The following is a 21,257-nucleotide window of genomic DNA, read 5'->3' as shown; positions in this document are numbered from 1 at the left end:
GAAGTAGGCGAAGATGCCGTACGTCCAAAGGCGAAGATGCCTTGATAGCACTTGGTGAAGATGCCGAAGTGGTGGTGGTAGCCGTAGCTCCATCTTGGTGGTGCTCATCTCGTGGTCTTCTCTTTTGGTCATGAAGCTTAGACTTGGCCTGAAGTAGAGCTTGTTGGGACTTGTGCATTTGCGCTTGTGGAGCATCTTCATGATGATGATGTCGTTGTCATGCTTGATCTTGTAGTAGATGTCATTCTTCATCGTCGTGGACATGTTGCTTGGAGGTGACTTGCCCTTCATGATGATGTTGATCATGATTGTTACGGTGGTCATCACGAAGATGTGGACGTGGACGAATTACGCTTGCATCATTTTCGCGCTCCGAAGACTCGTGGCTTGAACGTCGCTGCCTTGAGGATGATGAAGGCGAAGTAGACTTGATCAAGGCCCGAATCTCCTCCATCCTTGCATCTTGCTCCTCTTTATGTGCAGAAAGCTTCTTGTCGATGTAGTCCCTTTTCCTTGCTTCGAAGTGACGGATGTCGATGGAGATGTTCTCGATGCGCTCTCGCAATCTTGATTGTGCGCCTTGCATTTGTTGTTGTAGATCAAAGATGGACGCTATATTACCTTGTCTTCTCCTTTGAATTAAATGTTTGCAGATTCCTGCTTATACCAATGCACGTGCACTATTATTATTATCCACACCATTCGGTCATGCAAGTGAAAGGCAATAATGACGATATATGATGAAATGATTGAGATGAGAGAAGCTGGTATGAACTTGACCTATCTTGTTTTTGTAAATATGATTAGTTCATTGTTCTTGATTCAGCCCATTATGAATGAAACATGTTTGCAATGACAATTAGAGATTATAGTTATTAATGCCATGCTTAATTAGCTAGGAGTTTATAATGGTTTACCTTGCGTGCCAACATGCTATTAATGATAGGGTGGTATCCTCCTTTCAATAATTCAAGTGGCTTGACTTGGCACATGTTCACGCATGTAGTTGAAACAAAATCAATATAGCCTCCCGATATTTATGTTCATGGTGATATAAATCCTACTCATGCTTGCACTCATTGTTGGTTAATCTTAATGCATGTTCATGACTGTTGTCGTTGTCTAGTTGGTCGCTTCCCAGTCTCTTTCTAGCCTTCACTTGTACTAAGCGGGAATACTGCTTGTGCATCCACTTCCATAGAACCCAAAGTTATTCCAGATGAGTCCACCATACCTTCCTATATGCGATATTTACTTGCCGTTCCAAGTAAATTTGCATGTGCCAAACTCTAAATCTTCAAATGAAATTCTATTTTGTATGCTTGAATAGCTCATGTATCAACTAGGGTTGTCTATATCTTCCATGCTAGGTGGGTTATTCACACGAAGAGTGGACTCCGCTCATCATTCATGAGAAAATGGCTGGTAACAAGGATGCCCAGTCCCATGCTCAAATCAAATCAAAATAATTACAAACAAAACTCCCCCAGGATTGTTGTTAGTTGGACGGTATCCGTTGTTTCGGACCAGCCGTGGAATGTGCTCGTTGGTGGTGGGGGAGTATAAAATTTACCATTCTGTTTGGGAACCGCCTATAATGTATGTAGCATGGAAGATATCGAGATCTCTTGGTTGTTATGTTGACAATGAAAGTATGCTACTCAAAATTATTTATCTCCATTTCAAAACTCGAGCTCTGACACCTCTGCAAATCCCTGCTTCCCTCTGTGAAGGGCCTATCTATTTTCTTTTATGTTGAGTCATCATCCTCTTATTAAAAAGCACCAGTTGGAGAGCGACGTTGTCATTTGTATGCATTGCTATTAATTTACATTGAGTATAACTCGATCTATTTTGCCATGAATTACAATGTCTAGTCAGTCCTTGATCTTTAGGGGTGCTTTGCATTTATGTTTTGCAGTCTCAAAAAGGGCTAGCAAGATACCATCTTGTTATATCATATTATGATTGTTTTGAGAAAGTGTTGTCATACGAGATTTATTATTATTGCTCGCTAGTTGATTGTGCCATCGATATGAGTAAATGTGAGACCTAAGTGTTATTGTGAATGTGGTTAGTTCATAATCTTCGCTGAAAACTTGAATGTTGGCTTTACATATTTGCAACAACAAGATCAAACAGAGTTTGTAAAATTTTTTGTTTATCACTTTCAGTTTGTCAACTGAATTGCTTGAGGACAAGCAAAGGTTTAAGCTTGGGGGAGTTGATATGTCTCCAACGTATCTAATTTTCCAAACACTTTTGCCCTTGTTTTGGACTCTAACTTGCATGATTTGAATGGAACTAACCCGAACTGACACTGTTTTCAGCAGAATTGCCATGGTGTTATTTTTGTGCAGAAATAAAAGTTCTCGGAATGACCTGAAACTTCACAGAGTCACGTTTTGGAATTAATAAAAAATATTGGTGAAAGAATCAACAGAGGGGGACCCACACCCTGTCCACGAGGGTGTAGGGCGCGCCCACCGCCTGGGGTGTGCCCCCTATCTCGTGGGTCCCCTGGACCTCCACCGACCTCAACTCCAACTCTATATATTCACGTTCGGGGAGAAAAAAATCAGAGAGAAGGAATCATCACGTTTTACGATACGGAGCCGCCTCCAAGCCCTATTCTTCCTTGGGGGGGGGGCTGATCTGGAGTCCGTTCGGAGCTCCGGAGAGGGGAATCCGTCGCCATCGTCATCATCAACCATCCTCCATCACCAATTTCATGATGCTCACCATCGTGTATGAGTAATCCCATCGTAGGCTTGCTGGACGGTGATGGGTTGGATGAGATTTACGATGTAATCGAGTTAGTTTTGTTAGGGTTTGATCCCTATTATCCATTATGTTCTAAGATTGATGTTTCTATGACTTTGCCATGCTTAATGCTTGTCACCAGTGCCCGAGTGCCATGATTTCAGATCTAAACCTATTATGTTTTCATGAATATATGTGAGTTCTTGATCCTATCTTGCAAGTTATAGTCACCTACTACATGTTATTATAGTCAAAAAACCTACTACGTGTTATGATCCGGCAAACTCCGAAGTGACAATAGTCGGGACACTTCCCGGTGATGACCGGAGTTTCAGGAGTTCATGTATTCACTAAGTGCTAATGCTTTGGTCTGGTACTCTATTAAAAGGGGCCTTAATATCCCATAGTTTCCAATAGGACCCCGCCGCCAGGGAGGGTAGGACAAAAGATGTCATGCAAGTTCTTTTCCATAAGCACGTATGACTATATTCAAAATACATGCCTACATTATATTGATGAACTGGAGCTAGTTCCGTGTCACCCTATGTTAACTGTTGTATGATGAAATGCATCCGACATAATTATCCATCATTGATCCATTGCCTATGAGCTTTTCACATATTGATCTTTGCTTAGTTACTTCTCCGTTGCCACTGTTACGATCGCTACAAAACCGCTACTGTTACTTTTGCCACTATTACCGTTACTTCCATACAACTTTGCTACTAAATACTTTGCTACAGATATTAAGTCTTTCAGGTGTGGTTGAATTGACAACTCAACTGTTAATACTTTAGAACATTCTTTGGCTCCCCTTGTGTCGAATCAATCAATTTGGGTTGAATATTCTACCCTCGAAAACTGTTGCGATCCCCTATACTTGTGGGTTATCAAGACCTTTTTCTGATGCTGTTTCCGGGGAGCATAGCTCTATTATTTGAGTCACTTGGGATTTATATCTGTTGATCACTATGAGGAATTTGAAAGATGAAAGAACCAAGATTTTTCCCTCAACTATGAGGGGAGGTAAGGAACTGCCATCTAGCTCTACACTTGATTCACCTTCTGTTTTGAGTAAACTTGCGACACCGATACCTACACCTGCTATTGATTCCGATATGTCACATATTATTGATGATGCCACTTCTGCTATGCATGATGCTTGTTCTGTTTTTTTAAATTTGTTTAACATAGTATCCATGATTCGGCCTATTATGATCAAACATGTTTGCAATGACAATTAGAGATTATAGTTTCTCATGCCATGCATAAGTAGCTAGGAGTGGATAATGATTTATCTTGGATGTCAACATTGCGTTTAAATGATTGTGATGTAGTATGATGATATGGTATCTTCCTCTGAATGTTCGAGTGGCTTGACTTGGCACATGTTCATGCATGTAGTTGAATCAAAACCAACATAGCCTCTACCATATTTATGTTCATGGTGTTCATATACTACTCATGCTAGTATCCAATGTTACTTATGCGTAATGCATGTTCATGATCGTTGTTGCTCTCTAGCTGGCCGCTTCTCAACCTATTTGCTAGCCTTCGCCGGTACTAAGTGGGAATTCTGCTTGTACATCAAAAACCTTAAACCCAAGTTATTCTAGATGAGTCCACCATACCTACCTATATGCGGTATTATCCTACTGTCCTAGGTAAATTTGCATGTGCCACCTCTAAAAACTTCAAGTAAATATCCTTTTTGTGTGACTGGATTGTTCATAGAGCGACAGGAGGTAGTTGGTACCTTCCATGCTAAGTGGGTTATTCTCAGGATGGGTGTTTATTCACTCACCATTGCACGAGAAAAGGCGTGGTAATAGGGATTCCCAGTCCCAAATTGCAGAAAGAACTTATCAATAAAAAAACTCCTATGGAGCAATAACCTTTACTTTATCACTTGGGAACCACTACTAATTTGTTTAGCATGGAAGATATTGATAGCTGATGGTCACGAAGTAAACAAGAAGGGTGTATGTATCAAAATTTCATTTACCTATGTTTTAAAAACTTGAGCTCTGGCACCTCTGCAAATCACTACTTCCCTCTGCGAAGGGACTATATATTTACTTTTATGTCGTGTCATCACCTTCTCAAATAAGCGCCAGAACCTGAGAGCACTGTTGTCATGCTGATGCATTGTGTGTAGCTAATGTTGGGTGCATCATGACTGGATCATTTCTACCATGAATTACAATGTTTAGTCGCTACTTGAACTTTGGAGGTGCTCTACATTTATGTTTTGCAGTCTCAGAAAGGGCTAGCGAGATACCACTATTGTCATATTGTATCATTGTTGTTTTGACAATGTGTTGCTGTTTGAGATGTCTTATTATCACTTGCTAGTTGATTATGTCATTGATATGGGTTAATACAATATTTAAGAGTTATTGTCGACATGGTTAGTTATAATATTTGCTGAAAACTTGGGTGTTGTTTAAGCTTATTTATGGAAATAAGAGCAAAAGAGTTTATAAAAGTTTTCCTTTTTCACTTTCAGTTTATCAACTGAATTGCTTGAGGACAAGCAAAGGTTTAAGCTTGGGGGAGTTGATACTTCTTCGTCGTATCTACTTTTCCTAATGCTTTTCCTCTTGTTTTGGACTCTAATTTGCATGATTTGAATGAAACTAACCCGGAGTGACGCTGTTTTCAGCAGAACTACCATGGTGTTGTTTTGTGCAAAAATGAAAGTTCTCGGAATGGAATGAAACTTTGCGAGGAATTTTTATACAATAAAAGAGAATTTCTGGAGCCAAGAACCACCGGAGAAGGGAACCTGGGTGGGTACAACCCACCAGGGCGCGCCACCCCTCCAGGCGCGCCCAGGTGGGTTGTCTCCACCTGGTGGCCCCGCAAACCCTAAAACGGATGCTATAAAATCCTATTTTTCTAGAAAAAATGAGGGAGAAAGAATTATCATGTTTCACAAGACGAAGCCGCCGCCGTCTCCCGTTCTTCATCGGGATGCCAGATTTGGAGTCCCTTTGGGGCTCTGGAGAGGGGGATCTCCGATTTTCATCTTTACCAACCCTTCTCCATCGCCCATTCCATGATGCTCCCCACCAGGAGTGAGTAATTCCTTCGTAGGCTCGCTGATCGGTGAGGAGTTGGATGAGATTCATCATGTAATCGTGTTAGTTTTGTTAGGGCCTGATCCCTAGTATCCATTATGTTTTGAGATTAATGTTGCTATGACTTTCCATGCTTAATGCTTGTCACTTTGGGCCTGGGTGCCATGATTTCACATCTGAACCGTTTATGTTATCACCATTATATTCATGTTCTAGATCTGATCCTACAAGTTATAGTCACCTACTACGTGTTATGATCCGGCAACCCCAGAGTGACAATAGCCGGGACCACTCCCGGTGATGACCGTAGTTTGAGGAGTTTATGTATTCACCATGTGCTAATGCTTTGTTCCGGTTCTCTATGAAAAGGAGGCCTTAATATCCCTTAGTTTCCGATAGGACCCCGATGCCATGGGAGGGTAGGAAAAAAGATGTCATGCAAGTTCTTTCCATAAGCACGTATGACTATTTACGGAATACATGCCTACATTATATTTATGAACTGAAGCTAGTGTCGTATCGCCCTAGATTATGACAATCTCATGATGAGTATCATCCAACGAATTGCCAATCCAATGCCTACGATTTTCCTACATATTCTTTCTGCTAACTTACTACTGCCATTGTTACTATTGCACTTGCTACAAAATTACTGCTATCACAATTACCGTTACTATTGCTGTTGCTACTACTATCAAAACTGTCATACTACTTTTCTACTGATCACTTTGCTGCAGATAATTAATCTTGAGGTGAGGTTGAATTGACAACTCAGCTGCTAATACTTGCAAATATTCTTTGGCTCCCCTTGTGTCGAATCTATAAATTTGGGTTGAATACTCTACCCTCTAAAACTTTTGCGATCCCATATACTTGTGGATTATCACATATTTGTAAAATAGGGTTGTCTATCTCCATATGGTGTCGATTTGTGCAAACGGAAGCACAAACCACAATTTTAGTGGAAACTACTGTCAGCTGACCTCACGGTGCTCCAGGTATTCCTACATTCTTAACTAGGTAGAATGACCAACGAAGATGAAATAAGCTTATTCGTACGTTGACCGATGAGGAGCCATAATTAAGCTGGAGGCGCCACTTATTTTCTTTCGAATGGGAAATAAGCTAGAGAGCTAGAGAGTGTCTCTAATGGGCTGCCTCTAGTGTTAAGGTCCTCCAGTACGAAACAAGGGTTGCCGACTGGGCCGGTACAAAAGCCTATTCATCTTAAAGCCCATTTGTTTTTGTTTTTGCGAGGAGAAGCCCACATTTCTTGAAGAGGGGGCGATCCCAGAAAAACCCTCCTTCCTCCTCGCTTCCACTTATACTGCAACTCGCAAATCTCAAAATAAAACTTATACTGCAGCTCATTGGACTCTCCCGCTTCCGCTCCTCATATTCCTCCCGCTCCCCATCTTCCTCACTCGTACAGAAAACCCCCGCTCACCTTCTTCCTCACTCGTACAGAAAATGCCTGCTCCTCTTCTTCCACTCCTACAGAAAACCCCAACTCTTCTTCTTCCCCACTCGCACTGCCACTAGACTTGTCTCTGGCTACTCTGATCAAACCCGTGAGCTCGGCATGACATCCGCGAGGAAACTGGAGTCGGCTGGCCTCAACGCCAAGAAGATGAGGCTCCCGCCAGCGGTGACGCTGGTTGTAGATCACGCACCCGGCAGCGCGGGGAGAAGCAGCGAGCCCCCCCACCCGGATTAGAGGAACCCGTAGAATCTCTGGTGGACCGCATCAACAATCTCCCGAACGACATCCTTGGGGAGATCATCTCGCTTCTCCCCACCAAGGATTGCTGCCGCACACAAGTCCTCTCAACTCGGCGGCGCCCTCTATGGCGCACCGCGCCCCACAACCTCGGCTGTCGTCAGATATCTATGCTTCCTTAATTTGATCTCCTCAGAGCCATCGTCCCCTCTCACCAGCAGGGCCCCATTCAATGCCTCTGCATCCCGACACGCTACATGCTGTCCCTACCCTGCATGGTGGACGCTTGGCCGATATCCCTTTCGAAAAACTCCATCAGTTTGAGTTCTACCATTACCATGAAAGTTTCATACGATGAACCGAACACCAAGAATTTGTGCCCACACCATTGTTGTCCATCTCATGGTTTTCCTCCTCTCTCCACACCGCCAACTTTGCCCGGTGCCATCTACCAGATGATCTGGTACAAATGCTTTGACTCCCACTGCTAAAAAAACTTTCGCTTGTGGTGGTTTATCTGTCGGAGGCCTCACTGCACATCATCATCCACTCCAGTTGCCCTGCCCTGGTGTGCTTGCTGATTGTTTTGGGAATAGAAATCCCTATCAGTTGTCTCCAAATTAAGTCGCCTCACCTTAAAAGCATTGGAATTTGTTTTAAAGGACAGCAGCTCATTATTGAAGATGCCCCTTCACTTCAAAGGTTGCTCCTTCATTATTGTTATAAACCTTCACAAATAACGTCTCTGCTCCCAAACTGGAGACCTTGGGTGTAATTCGTGATCCGTTTAATGATCATGACAAGTTGGTGTTTGGCTCCTCACTTTTTCAGGTACCGTATATTATCATCTACACATTTGTAATCTTAAGCTGCTGCGCATAAGTTTGATATCATCTTGGAGTACACTTTGGGTACTAATATTATGTTATATGCTCAATGAAGAGTTCATCCATGGATAGCCTATCAATGCTGTTGGATTCTGTCAAGATCTTATATATCGGAATGTTTAGTTATGATCTAAACATAATTATTGGCTTGCTGCAATGCTTTTGATGTCTGGAGAATTTATATATAAAGGTGATGATTTTATGCACATTGAAAGCCCGTATGTATTGTACAAGAATTAACCGTTCAGTTGTCGCTCTTTCGACATACTCTTTTTTCAGACCTTAACTGTTTTCAATTTTCATGTCTACTAAGGCACTAACACATGGAGAAAAACATATAACCAATCGGTGGCGTAATAAGCACCAGGATTTTCTCAGTTCTCATGACATTCGTTTGAGGACAATAACAATGGAAGGATATGCATCCAACCAGGCAAACAAATGCTTTGTCACATTCTTCCAGTTGAATGCAAGATTACTATTGTCCATGAGTCTTAACTTTTTCAACAAGAGATTCATCACGGACTGACATGTTGAACAGCAAAAAAAGAAGTTTCAGGTGGACAAATGGGCTTCTGAAACTTTTGCTCGGCTTCTATTTACAACAACTTGTAGTCATCCTCCAATATTTTTTTTGCATAGGATGTTGATTTTATGGATCAGACCGATCCATTTGTTTGTGACTGCAAAAAACAGTGGTTGGGTTAGACTTTATTGCCATGTTTAGTCCAGGTTTTGTCTAAATTTGATGAACAATTAATCCTTCGGCTTTTTATACCGTTTGTAAGCTTGAGTTACATGTTGTTCCCCTTGTCCCCCCTCCGCCTGCCACTACACTACCGCATCTTCCACGGCTCCTGTTCGTTCCCGTTCGAGGCCTCGTCGTCGTTCTCCACCTTGGTTCGCTCGCTGTGCCCGCTGCCGTCTGGCGTTGCCAACATGGTCAACAACCGAGAGGAATCAGGAGATGACTGTACGTGGAGAGGCTGACAGTAGGGACCCACCAGGGTCATTGCATTACGCAAGCAGGTGCCTCGTTATTAAGAGCCAAAAAAAATACTTCCTCCTAATTGTTTGACAACTAGGTCCCGCACCATTGTCAATGCAGTTAATAAACGAGAAAAATACACAACGAGCGGATAATACTAGGGACCCAACAGCTCGCCCAGTTGTTTTTTAGTTTTAGAGATGGAGCTCAACTGCGCATTGTGCGGGGGTTGTGGCCCATCTAGCCCATGCTTATGCTTTTATATAAGCACATGACGAGCCCAGTTGATATCTTTTTTCTTCCTGAAAATGGCTAGCCCAGTTTTTTTGGAGAATACCCAACCGAGGCCTACTTGCTTTTCTCAGCCCTGCTGGGCTGCAAATCTTTCAAGACGAGGAGGGATGTAAGTAGTAATAAATGGGTTTCCCCAGAAAATGGGCTATAAGTAGTAAGAAATGGGCTATAAATTTTTAAACCAAAGCCAGCCGACAATTACATTCAAATATCATTTTTTTCTGGATTTCTCTACTCTTATAAAAAGCACGGTTGGTGATGATGGTGTGCCTGCCATCCTGCAATATAGGCCGTCCAATCTATATCTAACAAATAGGAAGGAAACTATGACAATTTACCCGCACTCCTCTCCACATTTGCAGATAACGCCTTCCCTCGTTCATCCTTTTCTCCCACAAGATAAACTAATCATACAAATGCATTTTGATGTTCCGTGCAACGCACGGGCATCTTGCTAGTCAAGATTTAAAAGTTCAATCATTTTTTGCGGAGAATTTTTTTGAATTTTATTTTGATATAAGTTTTTAAGAATTAATTTTAAAGTGACTCGAAATTTCGTGATTAAAAGAGTTCGGACCCCACCAAAATATGCAACATTTCGTTGAATTTTTAGCAGTGCCAAGAATATGGTCTGTAATGCTAATAAAAATAATATGGGCTTCAAAATATCCTTAAGAATTAGCAAATGGGTTGTATGTTGTTTTCCACAGATTTGGAGGCTGACTTCTAGGCCTACTAGGTTGTTGATGACGCTATGCTAAAAACATTTTTACGCGTACGCAAGGCTTTGTGAACTTAGTCAACACAGAGCAATGACTGTTGGATGTCCATCCAACGGTTGTCGTGCTTCTTCAATCTATGTTCTTCCTGCTCCAGCCGCCCAAACTAGTGCCAGTGGGATAACCTACTCCCTCCTCCTGCAGTCGGCTGTGCTGCCGCCAGGCCATCCCGCTACCCACTGACACATCCTATTATTTTCTAGCGATGTCAGCCTCACCCCGTAGCTGACTAGTCAGCCCTCGTACTCCCGTGAGCGTGGGCATCCGCTGTTGTGGCTTCGCCGGCTCCGGGTCATTCTCTTCCTGGGCCTCGCCCGCGTCCACTGCGTTTGTGCTCTCAGCACGGTGTGGTCAATATGGTCAACAAACAACAACCATAGGAAGAGGGATGTAAGTGGAGAGGCTGGCAGTAGGGACCCACACAAGCAAGCTCCTTATTACGAAAAAAGTGGGGCTTCTCTGGGTCGTTCCAGTCTGGGGCCTCGTCGTCGTCCGTCGCCCTGGTGCTCTCGGTGGTGTGGTCAACAAGGTCAACAAATGACATCCATCAGAAGAGGACTGCACCTGGAGAGGCTGATGGCCGGGTCCACGGCCGCACGCAAGGAAGTGCCTCCTTATTACATGCAAAATAATGATTCCTCCACTTGATAGCTGCGACCCACCGGAAGGGCCTCTATATTTCGTGAAAAAAACGTTCCTCCCGTTGATAGCTCGGACTCACCAGCTATATCTTCGCATGCAAGGAACTGCCTCCTTATTATGCACAAAAAAAAATGAATACTCCCCTGCTAGTTGGGACCCACCATAGTGGGAGGCTAACTTGTGGGCCTACTAAGTTGAGGTGGATGGAGGGCTTTGTCAACTTAGTCAATATGAACGATTCTAGCTCCAGTGACCGTACGATTTCCATCCAATGGCCGTAGTGCTTCTTCAACCTCTGGTCTTCTTGCTCCAGCCGCCCAAACAAGCGCCTGTCGTGCCGCCTGCACCTGCCTGCCATCGCCGGCTCTGCTATTGCGTAGGCCTGACCACCCCATCCTACTCCAACCTATGGCCAGGCCATCCCTCTACTCACCCACATCCCCTGTTATTCTGCGGCGACAGTAGCCTCACACCACAGCTGAACTAGTCAACCCTCGTACTCCTCTCATCGTGGGAATCTACTACCGCGTCTTCCCCGGCTCCACATCGTCCCCTTCCTAGGCCTCGCCGTCGTCCACCACCATGGTGCTCTCGGTGCGGTGTGGTCAGTGTGGTCAAGGAACAACTTCCATCAAAAGAGTACTGTACGTGGAGAGGCTGATAGCTGGGTCCATGGCCACAGCAAGGAAGTCCCTCCTTATTATGCACAAAATAATGATTCCTCCACCTAACAACAGGGACCCACCATACGGGCCACCATATTTCATGAAAAAAACGTTTCCCCCTGACTGTTGGGACCCACTAGCTACATCTTCGCACGCAAGGAAGTGCATCCATATTACAGGCAAAAAAATATGATTCTCCCCTGACAGCTGGGACCCACCAGCTATATATTCACACGCAAGGAAGTGCCTTCTTACCTCCCTGACAACTGGGACCCACCCGGTCGAACCGGACATAGGGTTTGTCTGTCTGGTCGTGAACGTGTATGTACATACTGGTCGATCGGTCTGTCTGCAGGCTTCAGCGATGAATCATGGCCGAGTAAGGAAGGGCAGGTGTCGTAGTAGAGGCGCGGACGTAGCATGTCACACGGTCCAGTCTATATAGTGTACACGTAGGTACAACAAGGGTGCAAGAAAGTAAATACGGCCATGTACGTACATACGGTGAGGTCTCGAACGCCTACTCGCGCATACGTACGACTAGGGCTCATCTACATGGAGAGGTAGCGGAGAGCAGTGACGGTGTCCTGTTCATCGGCAGCCAACTGGCTGGGTCGGAATAGAGAAACTGCATTTTGTTCATTGTGAGGCAACAAAACATGTCGTATTCATAGGGAGCCAACCGGTTTGGACGGAACAGCTGAAACGAGGCCTGGCGTACCGCCGAACGGAGGAAACGGCCTTCTGTTCGACCGCCTACGGTCGAAACGGGATCCTGTTCACCGGGAGGGGTCCGACATACCGCAAAATGGAGGAAACACACTTCTCTTCGACCTCCTATGGTCGAAACGAGGTCATGTTGATCGGGAGGGGTGTGACGTACCGCAAAACGGAGGAAACAGACTTCTCTTCGACCTCCTATGGTCGAAATGGGGGTCCTGTTCATCGGGAGGGGTGTGGCTTACCGCAAAACGGGACTCCATGGGCTACTATTCATCGATCGTCTACTGCCTCGCTCCAGCCTCCACGGGCTACTGTTCATCCACCATCGACGTCCTCCAGCCTCCACCCGCGACTGTTCATCCAGGCGTCTCCCTCTTGCCTCCACCAGCTACTGTTCATCCACGGGCTCCTGTTCATCCAGCCTCCATCGGCTACTGTTCAACCAGCCCTCAATGGGCTACTGTTCATCTAGACCTCCATCGACTACTATTCAACCAGCCCTCCCCTGTTCATCCACCCCCAACGAGCTCGATCGGGGTCCTGTTCATCCAGCGGCAACGACCTCTACTACCACGGGATCCTGTTCATCCAACCCCCACTAGGAACTGTTCATAACACCCCCAAGAAAGCTCGTTGTTCACCAAGAGGCAGTAGGTTCAATTGGCGTCAGTTAGCAGCAGTAGTGAAGGAATTTCTCGATCGGGTTCAGTTAACAGCCAGAGATTGATCGATTGCTCGGGTTCAATAACACGTAGCCAGTGCAATCGCTCGGGTTCAGTAGGCGAACGCCTCGCTCGAGTTTAGTTAGAGCCCAACGCTTCGCACCCACGTGCGTACGTGTACGATAAATGCGCAATCCCTCCATGTATCGCTCGGCCTCGACCACCCACCGTAACCAGGAACTCCCTGATATTTTCCTTGTCCTCGCTTCTACCATGATTTTTCTGTCATGGACGACCCAAAGAATGTCATGCAGCTACGTCTCCAGCCCGCCCAGGACGAAAATCCCATTTTCTGTAATGATTTTTTGTCATAGAAGTAGGAGCCCACCACATCTATGATGATACCGGGTTTTGTCACAATTATCGTCATAGAAGTGTCATAAGCATGACAAAAAAATTCGTTCGGCCATAAATGTCACGGACGTGTCTTTTTTTTGTAGTGGTGCCAACCGGCCTGTCCATCTCCCGTGTTCTACTCTTCCTTGCCGGAGACCGCACCTTCACTTCACGAGTCTTGAACCCTGCTCCCGTACATAGAGATGGCAGATGGAGGACACGGTCGCCACTGTAGAATAGGTTTAGGGTCAGGTTTCTTTTTTTTTGTCCTATAAAAGTTCGAAGTGCAATGGAAACTTGCCGTATTTGCATGAATCTCATCCGGTGTATATGAACTTTCAGAATAATAGTAAGATGTATTGTAGGAGTATGAAAATATATGGAATGATGATTCGTTTTTGTGTGTATAAACTTAGAAGGTTTGACCCAAGACAAAGCTAACATGCGAAGTAAGTAAACACATAGGGTCTACATACACAATTTATCTTAGGCACTCTAATAGTACGTCCACTACACATTCACACATTTCACATCTTTCTACATCTACGAGAACCTACAAAAGGGTTAACGTAAATTGCCTCTCTCTCCCCCTGATTTTCATGGTGGTGGGCCCCTCCCTCCCCCAATCTCCAATCAACATCCCACATGTTTCACATTACGTTAATTACGTAACTAGGATTACGTAGGTGTAGCATTACTCGTCCTCAAAAACCAACTAAGCCAACCTCCCAGCATATTGCGCGGGAAAAGACCCGACCGCGCCGTTTTAGTCGGGATTAACGGATTACTAGTAGTAGTATCGATGGATCGCATGAAGCACCAAGTTTAAAAGGAAAAAATATGGTACACTCACAGCATGCCTGTCGCGGTTGCATTGCAACCCTCACACAGTCGGTCCTACACACGGCTCACACAAACGGGATGTTCTTCGGCTTGCCTCTTCACTAACACGTGGGACCGCACTTGGAGAAACTGACCATGCGCCAAACTCCCCCGCCCACCACGTGAAAATTCCCCCCAAACCCCAAATTCAACTGCCCTTCGGCTAACTAGCTAATAATATTCCCCAAACCCCCCTCCCCCTGGCCCCCTCCACTCCAGTCACTCCGCCAAATACACCCTCCCCGCCGATACGTCAGTGCCGCGGTTCATCGAGGGGACGCACGGCGATCCTCTCGCTCCCACATTACGCTCTCGTAGACTGTCGTCCTCTAGCCGCGTCGCCACCACTAGAGACATTCTTGTGGAGATGCATGGCAGTCAGCTTCTCCCACAGTATGGTAATAACCCACAAGTATAGGGGGTCGTTTGTGGCCTTCTTCGATAAATAAGAGTGTTGAACCCAACGACAAGCTAAAGGTAGAACAAATATTCCCTCAAGTTCTATTGACCACCAATACAACTCTACGCACACTTAATGTTTGCTTTACCTAAAACAAGTATGAAACTATTTTGCAAGGATAAAACTACGAGTACTTTGCGGGAATAAAACTACAAATAAATTGCAAGGTAATAAAAGTGGATAGCTTTTGTCAACAAGAAAGTCATTTGTCCCTAGGCAATCGATAACAAGTACCGATAATTATTCTTGTAATTTTATATGAGGGAGAGGCATGAGCTAACATACTTTCTCTACTTGGATCATATGCACTTATGATTGGACCCCTAGCAAGCATCCGCAACTACAAAATATCATTAAGGTCGTGAAACCCAACCATAGTATTAAGTATCACGTTTGCATGAGACGGAGGGCGCCATAGGACAGTACCATGAATAAAATATACAATCATACCAACCAAGATCACGAGTAACCCACAGGACAAAACGGATCTACTCAAACATCATAGGATAGCCAAATATCATTGGGCAATAATACATGGAGTTGAGCACCCTATTTAAGTAGAGATTACAGCGGGTAGAAGGGATGGTACACCACTGCATAGAGGGGGAGAGAGTTTGTGTAGACGGTAGCAAGATTGTTGATGTAGATCGCCGTCAAGATCCTTGCCCCAGCGACACTCCGGCGCCACCGGGAGAGAGGGGGAGAGAGCCCCCCTCCTTATTCTTCTTCCTTGGCCTCCCTCCTAGATGGGAGGAGAGTTCCCACTCTGGTCCATGGCCTCCATGGCGGCGGAGGGGCAGGAGCCCCTCCGAGATTGGATCTCCCTCTCTGTTCTCTTCTGTTTTGCGTTCCCCAGATCTGGCCCTTCACCATTTCTTAAATCCCCGGAGATCCATAACTCCGATTGCGCTATATTTTTTACACTGTTTTTTCCATAAATTATCTTTCTTGCGCCAGAAGAAGGGCCCCAGCTGAATTTTGAGGAGGGCATATGAAACCTGGGCGCGCCAGGGGGTGCCCGCTGTGCCCTGGTGGGTTGGTCACTGTGGACCCCCATTTGCATTGATTCCAAGTCCAAAAAATCACATATATTCCAAAATAATTCTCCATAAATTTTTATCACGTTTGGACTTTTGATATGGATTTTCTGCGAAACAAAAAACATGCAACAAATAGGAACAGGCACTGGGCACTGGATCAGTATGTTAGTCCAAATAAATCATATAGAATGTTGCCAAGAGTATGTAAAAGTTGTATAATATTGGCACGGAACAATAAAAAATTATAGATATGATGGAGACGTATCAGGATCCCCAAGCTTAATTCCTGGTCGTTCTCGAGTAGGTAAATGATAAAAGAGAATTTTTTTGATGTGGAATGCTACCTAGCATAAACTTGATCATATATCTAATCATGGCATGAATATTAAGACATAAGTGGTTCAAAGCAATAGTCTAGAATTTAACATAAAGACATCAATACTCAGGCATCCCAACAAACAATCATGTCTTTCAAAATATCAACGCTAAAGAAAGCTATCCCTACAAAATCATATAGTCTTGCCATGCTCTGTCTTCTTAACACAAAGTATTTATCATGCACAACCCCGATGACAACCGAGCAATTGGTTCATACTTTTTAATGGGCTTCAGCTTTTTCAACCCTCATGCAATACATGAGCGCGAGCCATGGATATAGCACTACATGTGGAATAGAGTATGATGATAGGGGTAAATATAGAGAATACAAAAAAAGTAAGAAAGCCTCACATCGACGCGGCTAACCAACGGGCTATGGAGATGCCCATCAATTGATATCAATGCGAGGAGTAGGAATTGCCATGCAATGAATGCACTGAGAGCTATAAGTGTATGAAAGCTCAATACGAAAACTAAGTGGGTGTGCATCTAATCGTATAATGAAAAATTCCCACTAGTATATGAAAGTGACTAAATAGGAGACTCTCTATATGAAAAAACATGGTGCTACTTTGAAGCATGATACGTCCATTTTGCATCATGCTTTTATATCAATATTTATTGCATTATGGGCTGTTATTACACATTATGTCACAACTAGTCACCAACCCGTGCATTCGCACGGGCTAGCATGCAATACAACTTTGCACAGTATGATGATCTACAATAGTTTTTGTGCAATGGTTCATCTCCCATAAAAGAACTAAAAATGTACGGGCAAACTAAAATTACAACTATGCCTATTTGTTAATTACAAAAAATAATGATATGAAAAGGTCGCATACATTAGAAGTATAATCATTACATAACTTTTGAAATATAATTTTTAACAATAGAATACTGGCGATACATCTTTTGCATAATCTATGAAATTCTGATAATATTATCAATGGTTCATGTCCATAATGATAACAGTAAATTGGAATTTTGCTATGTATTTAAATTTATACGTAGAAACATATCATGCTATTTTGCTCAAATTCTAATGTAAACTCCTAGACACAAATTTCTATTCTCATGGGAGACTTATCTTCTTCCATATTAGTTTTGACAGGTCTACGCCCATATTTTAGTTTATTTTGAAATACTGAAGCTGATTAAGTTCACATTTGCACTTTTTATAGTATTAGAATTGTGAAAGCTAACATTTTATAGCTTGATGAAGTGATGTGTCGTTACATATTAACTTTTGTCTTGTTCATCAACACTTAGAATAATCTAGGAAGTTTTTTCTTGCAATATTTGTTTTGATTTATCTTCAATACTTAACATTAATAATTTCAAACTGGTATGTCTAGCTAGCTAGTGGTCTGAGATGGTTCGAGTCAAGCAAACTTACTCGCAAAAGCAGTCAAATATAGTAATACACAAATTACATTTGATATAATTCAACGAGATTGCATAATATTCCACTGGAAAAGGGACTCCACACTATCATCAAGTGCATGCATCCATATTTGTACAAACTGTTGGGCTGCTAGCTTACAGAAATTTGTTCTGCAATTTCCATTCAGCCACCGGATTGAATATCTTATTAAATCTTTTTAATCTCATATTAACTACAGCTGTATGTGCATGCCTCTTATTGTACAAATATATCTTCCAGCAACCATGTTAGGCCTTATCATAGCTCTTGCGCTGTACACCTATTATCTTAAGAATCCACCTATTGTTGAAAGAAAATCTGCTTTCACATCACTCTGAACTAATCATGGTTTACTTCCCTGCTTTTCCTTTTCTTGGACACCATCTTCTCCACGTCTTTTGTAAAGATGCTTGTTCCTAGGCTTCCTTCAGCACCATATACACCATGTGCGCATCCTCAAATGCTACAGAAACATCCAATTCAGGTGATGTTAATACATAGATTTTATAAACATCCTGCCTGGGGATTTTAAATTGCAGAAAACACATCAAATATTAGCATCAAGCTAGGAATCAACCAACATGGATGTTCAGAGTCACCGTTAGGCTAGATGTCTGGTGTATAAGACATGACACATGGTCGCTAACTCATCATTCGGTAGCTCTACTGGATCGTAGTTTCGCCGAGTGCAGAAAACGACAAAACTATGGTGCCACGTTGCATGGTCGTTAACACATCATTCGGTCTGTGTCATTTGTCTACTGAGTGTAGTTGACTACTGAGTGCCTGTAGAAAAGAACCAGGCAAAATAAACATGTCGGCAGGTGTACATAATAGTCTGGTTTCCGAGTGCTGTCATGTTTTTTTGGCCTTTGCCGAGTGCATTCGGCACTCAGAATTTTTTTGAATTCCAATAGTGAGCATGTCGAGTGTCCTAATATATATTGTCCATGCATAGAAATAAAAAATAATATGTAAATATACTTTAAAAATTACTCCTCCCGACATGTGTAGACCAAAATGTATATAGAATTGTGAAGACCATTAAAAGTTTATATCTATACATGAGTAGCAAAAAAAAACTTCACTGTCCCGAGAAAATGAGCACAAAAGTGAATTGGTTATCCAACGTAAAGGGGAAATATGTATTAGAGGAGCAAAAGAGGGGACAAATAGTCTTGAAAAGTCATAAGTTTCAAACCATAAGTATTGACGTACATGTAATGTACTAAATCAAACAACTCACCAGCCTTGTTATAATTATAAGAAATAAAATCCATAAGCTAAGAAATTATGCAGTTGGGAATGCATTTATAGAAGTCTGAATAATCTGAATAATATAATGGCAGAAAGTAGCAGGAGCATCAGTGTTTCATATCCCGGGGAAGTTCTTTTAACAATCTCAAAGGACAAATTGGCGTAAAATCACCATAGGTATTTAGCCTCATTGGCGAGTTGGTCAAGAAATTAAGAAGACAAACTTAACATCTATACACATGTTTTAGTTGAGCGAAATGTGTGGAAAATCTGATGAAATAACTTGTTTAAGTGTACATCATCAGATCAAGTGCACAAAAGCAGGTAACGGTGAGTGCATGCTATAAAAATTAAAATGCTACATATGGGTACTCCTAAGAGCATCCATGATGGACTGTCTTCCATAGGTAGATGATAGAATTATGCTCCAGTCTACCTACATGTGTGCATAGCATAAATGTAAATTTTGAAGTGCATCATTCAGTAAGTGTAACTTACAAATTAGAAGATACTTTATGTTGGAGAATCATACGGTTTTTATGGTGTTTCCACATCAGTACCACAACTTTCAGACTGCAATTCCATCTGTGATTCATGGCAGCAATTAGATGGCATTTAACTAAATGCACACATGTGAAAAGGGAAGACCCCACCGGACCTGAATTCATCTAGTGACAATAAATATATGAAATCTTGAAGATAGTAATGTTGGGTTACATCAGCCATAGAAGCAGACCTATAATTAGTCTGATTTGAAGGAAAAACATCAAAGATCAGACACATGCTATCAAATTTCTAACTTATTTATAAGATAAAAGAAAACATGGATGGTGTCATTTGGAAAATTAACAGCCATTGGCTTCAAACTGCAGTCAGTGCATCTACTCCTTGGATCCATAAACCATGGTGGCCTAGAAACTTTGAGAAAATTAATGCTATAATTCAGGAACACTCAGTCAGAATGTTATATGTCTAACATAACATTATTCTTTTAGTTGTTTTGGGCAAATCATAGTGTTGATGCTTACCCTTGTGTTGCGCTGAGTGGATGGTCAATGTCTTTGCGAGATAATCGTTCTTCAAGATTACCTTCCCTCCATGGCACATCATGGACAACATCGACCAGTTGCGACGGCAGCAACCACAACAGGAGCTTCATCCTTCTCCATATCCACCACCCCTTCCCCTCTTGGTTGAGGGTTTGAGAAAACTATGATTGGGGAAGCCAAATCACAGCAGACAGTCAATGATCAAGTTAGGGTCAACGCTACAGAAAGATCTGTTTTTTGTTTTTCAAGGGACAAAGAACACTGATTTTATTTGGCCATCGCAATCATCAGCTTCAAGAAGACACACAATAAAGGAGATTGAATCCCTAGAAAACACTATTAATGGGCACAATGAAAAGAATTGAATCCAAACTGGCAAAAAGAAATTCAAAAACAAATTAGTGTGAAGACTGAGAAGATGAACCTGAAAAGAATTGAATCCAGGCTGGCAAAAAGAAACTGAAAATAAATCAGTGTAAGGACTGAGAAGATGAACCTGATCTAGATAAGGAAAATAATTTTATTGTAATAATCTCCATGAGCACAGGAGATGCATACCCTTACTTCCTTGCTGCAATTTGGGGGAGAGAGGCTCTATTTCCATGTGGAGATGAGCGCAAAAGATCCATGCCCTAACTTCCTTGCTGCAAATTTCAATTGGGGGAGACACACATCTGCATGTGGAGAGGAAGAGAGATTAGAGTTTGAGAGAGAGAGAGAGAGAGGTGAGAGATTGAGATTGGGATCGATGACCAACTTCGTTGCTCCAATCTAAGAGACATGGATGTCTTTTCCATCAGAATATGAACAGAGATGTGAGCGATGGAGAGAGATAATAGGGTTGCTTCATGGGTTTTTTACTTGGAAAGGAAAAAAGGTGGAGGTTGATATTTTACGGGAATCTCTTTCAGTTTTTTTCCTCATATTATATGGGTTAATCTGGACTGTAATAGCATTGTCCCATTAGATGTACGACTCCTAATATCTGATTAACATGGAATTAATAGTTGTCTTTTTTCCCTCTAGAGCAACAGATAAATAGATAGATTAGATCTACACGTTAATAACTTGGTCCCATCAGATTAATGGCTCCTAATTACTGATTAACATGGGAATTTCTAGGAAGTCTAGGATTATTATAGGTATAGATAGATACTTATGGC

The 21,257-nt window shown here is 42.7% G+C and overlaps 1 protein-coding gene across 2 annotated transcripts; it reads right to left on the bottom strand.

Moving 5' to 3' along the window:
- Positions 1 to 17,883: 17,883 nt before the first annotated feature.
- Positions 17,884 to 20,990, bottom strand: LOC123095010 (uncharacterized). Of its 2 annotated transcripts, XM_044516847.1 has the most exons (6): positions 20,852 to 20,990; positions 20,653 to 20,768; positions 20,519 to 20,553; positions 20,074 to 20,255; positions 19,544 to 19,630; positions 17,884 to 18,251 (listed from the first exon to the last, which is right to left on the bottom strand). In XM_044516847.1, exons 2-6 carry the CDS (start codon positions 20,696 to 20,698, stop codon positions 18,245 to 18,247), a joined length of 357 nt encoding a protein of 118 aa, XP_044372782.1. In that variant the 5' UTR covers positions 20,699 to 20,768; positions 20,852 to 20,990; the 3' UTR covers positions 17,884 to 18,244. The 2 variants fall into 2 exon arrangements, with proteins under 2 accessions (XP_044372782.1, XP_044372783.1); XM_044516848.1 differs by lacking the exons at positions 19,544 to 19,630; positions 20,852 to 20,990 and having other exon boundaries at positions 20,653 to 20,841.
- Between the last annotated feature and the right edge of the window lie 267 nt (positions 20,991 to 21,257).

Source organism: Triticum aestivum, chromosome 4B, assembly GCF_018294505.1.
Source record: "Triticum aestivum cultivar Chinese Spring chromosome 4B, IWGSC CS RefSeq v2.1, whole genome shotgun sequence".
NCBI classification, from domain to species: domain Eukaryota; kingdom Viridiplantae; phylum Streptophyta; class Magnoliopsida; order Poales; family Poaceae; genus Triticum; species Triticum aestivum.
The sequence above is the reverse complement of the archived record's forward strand: the minus strand, read 5'-3'. Positions and strand labels throughout refer to the sequence as shown.

Coding starts and splice junctions, on each gene's coding strand:
- LOC123095010 (XM_044516847.1), bottom strand. CDS start 20,698: ATGGAAATAGAGCCTCTCTCCCCCAAATTGCAGCAAGGAAGTAAGG. Junction 20,256..20,518: donor CTGGATTCAATTCTTTTCAG/GTTCATCTTCTC, acceptor CCCCAATCATAG/TTTTCTCAAACCCTCAACCA. Junction 19,631..20,073: donor CCACTCAGCGCAACACAAGG/GTAAGCATCAAC, acceptor CATGAATCACAG/ATGGAATTGCAGTCTGAAAG.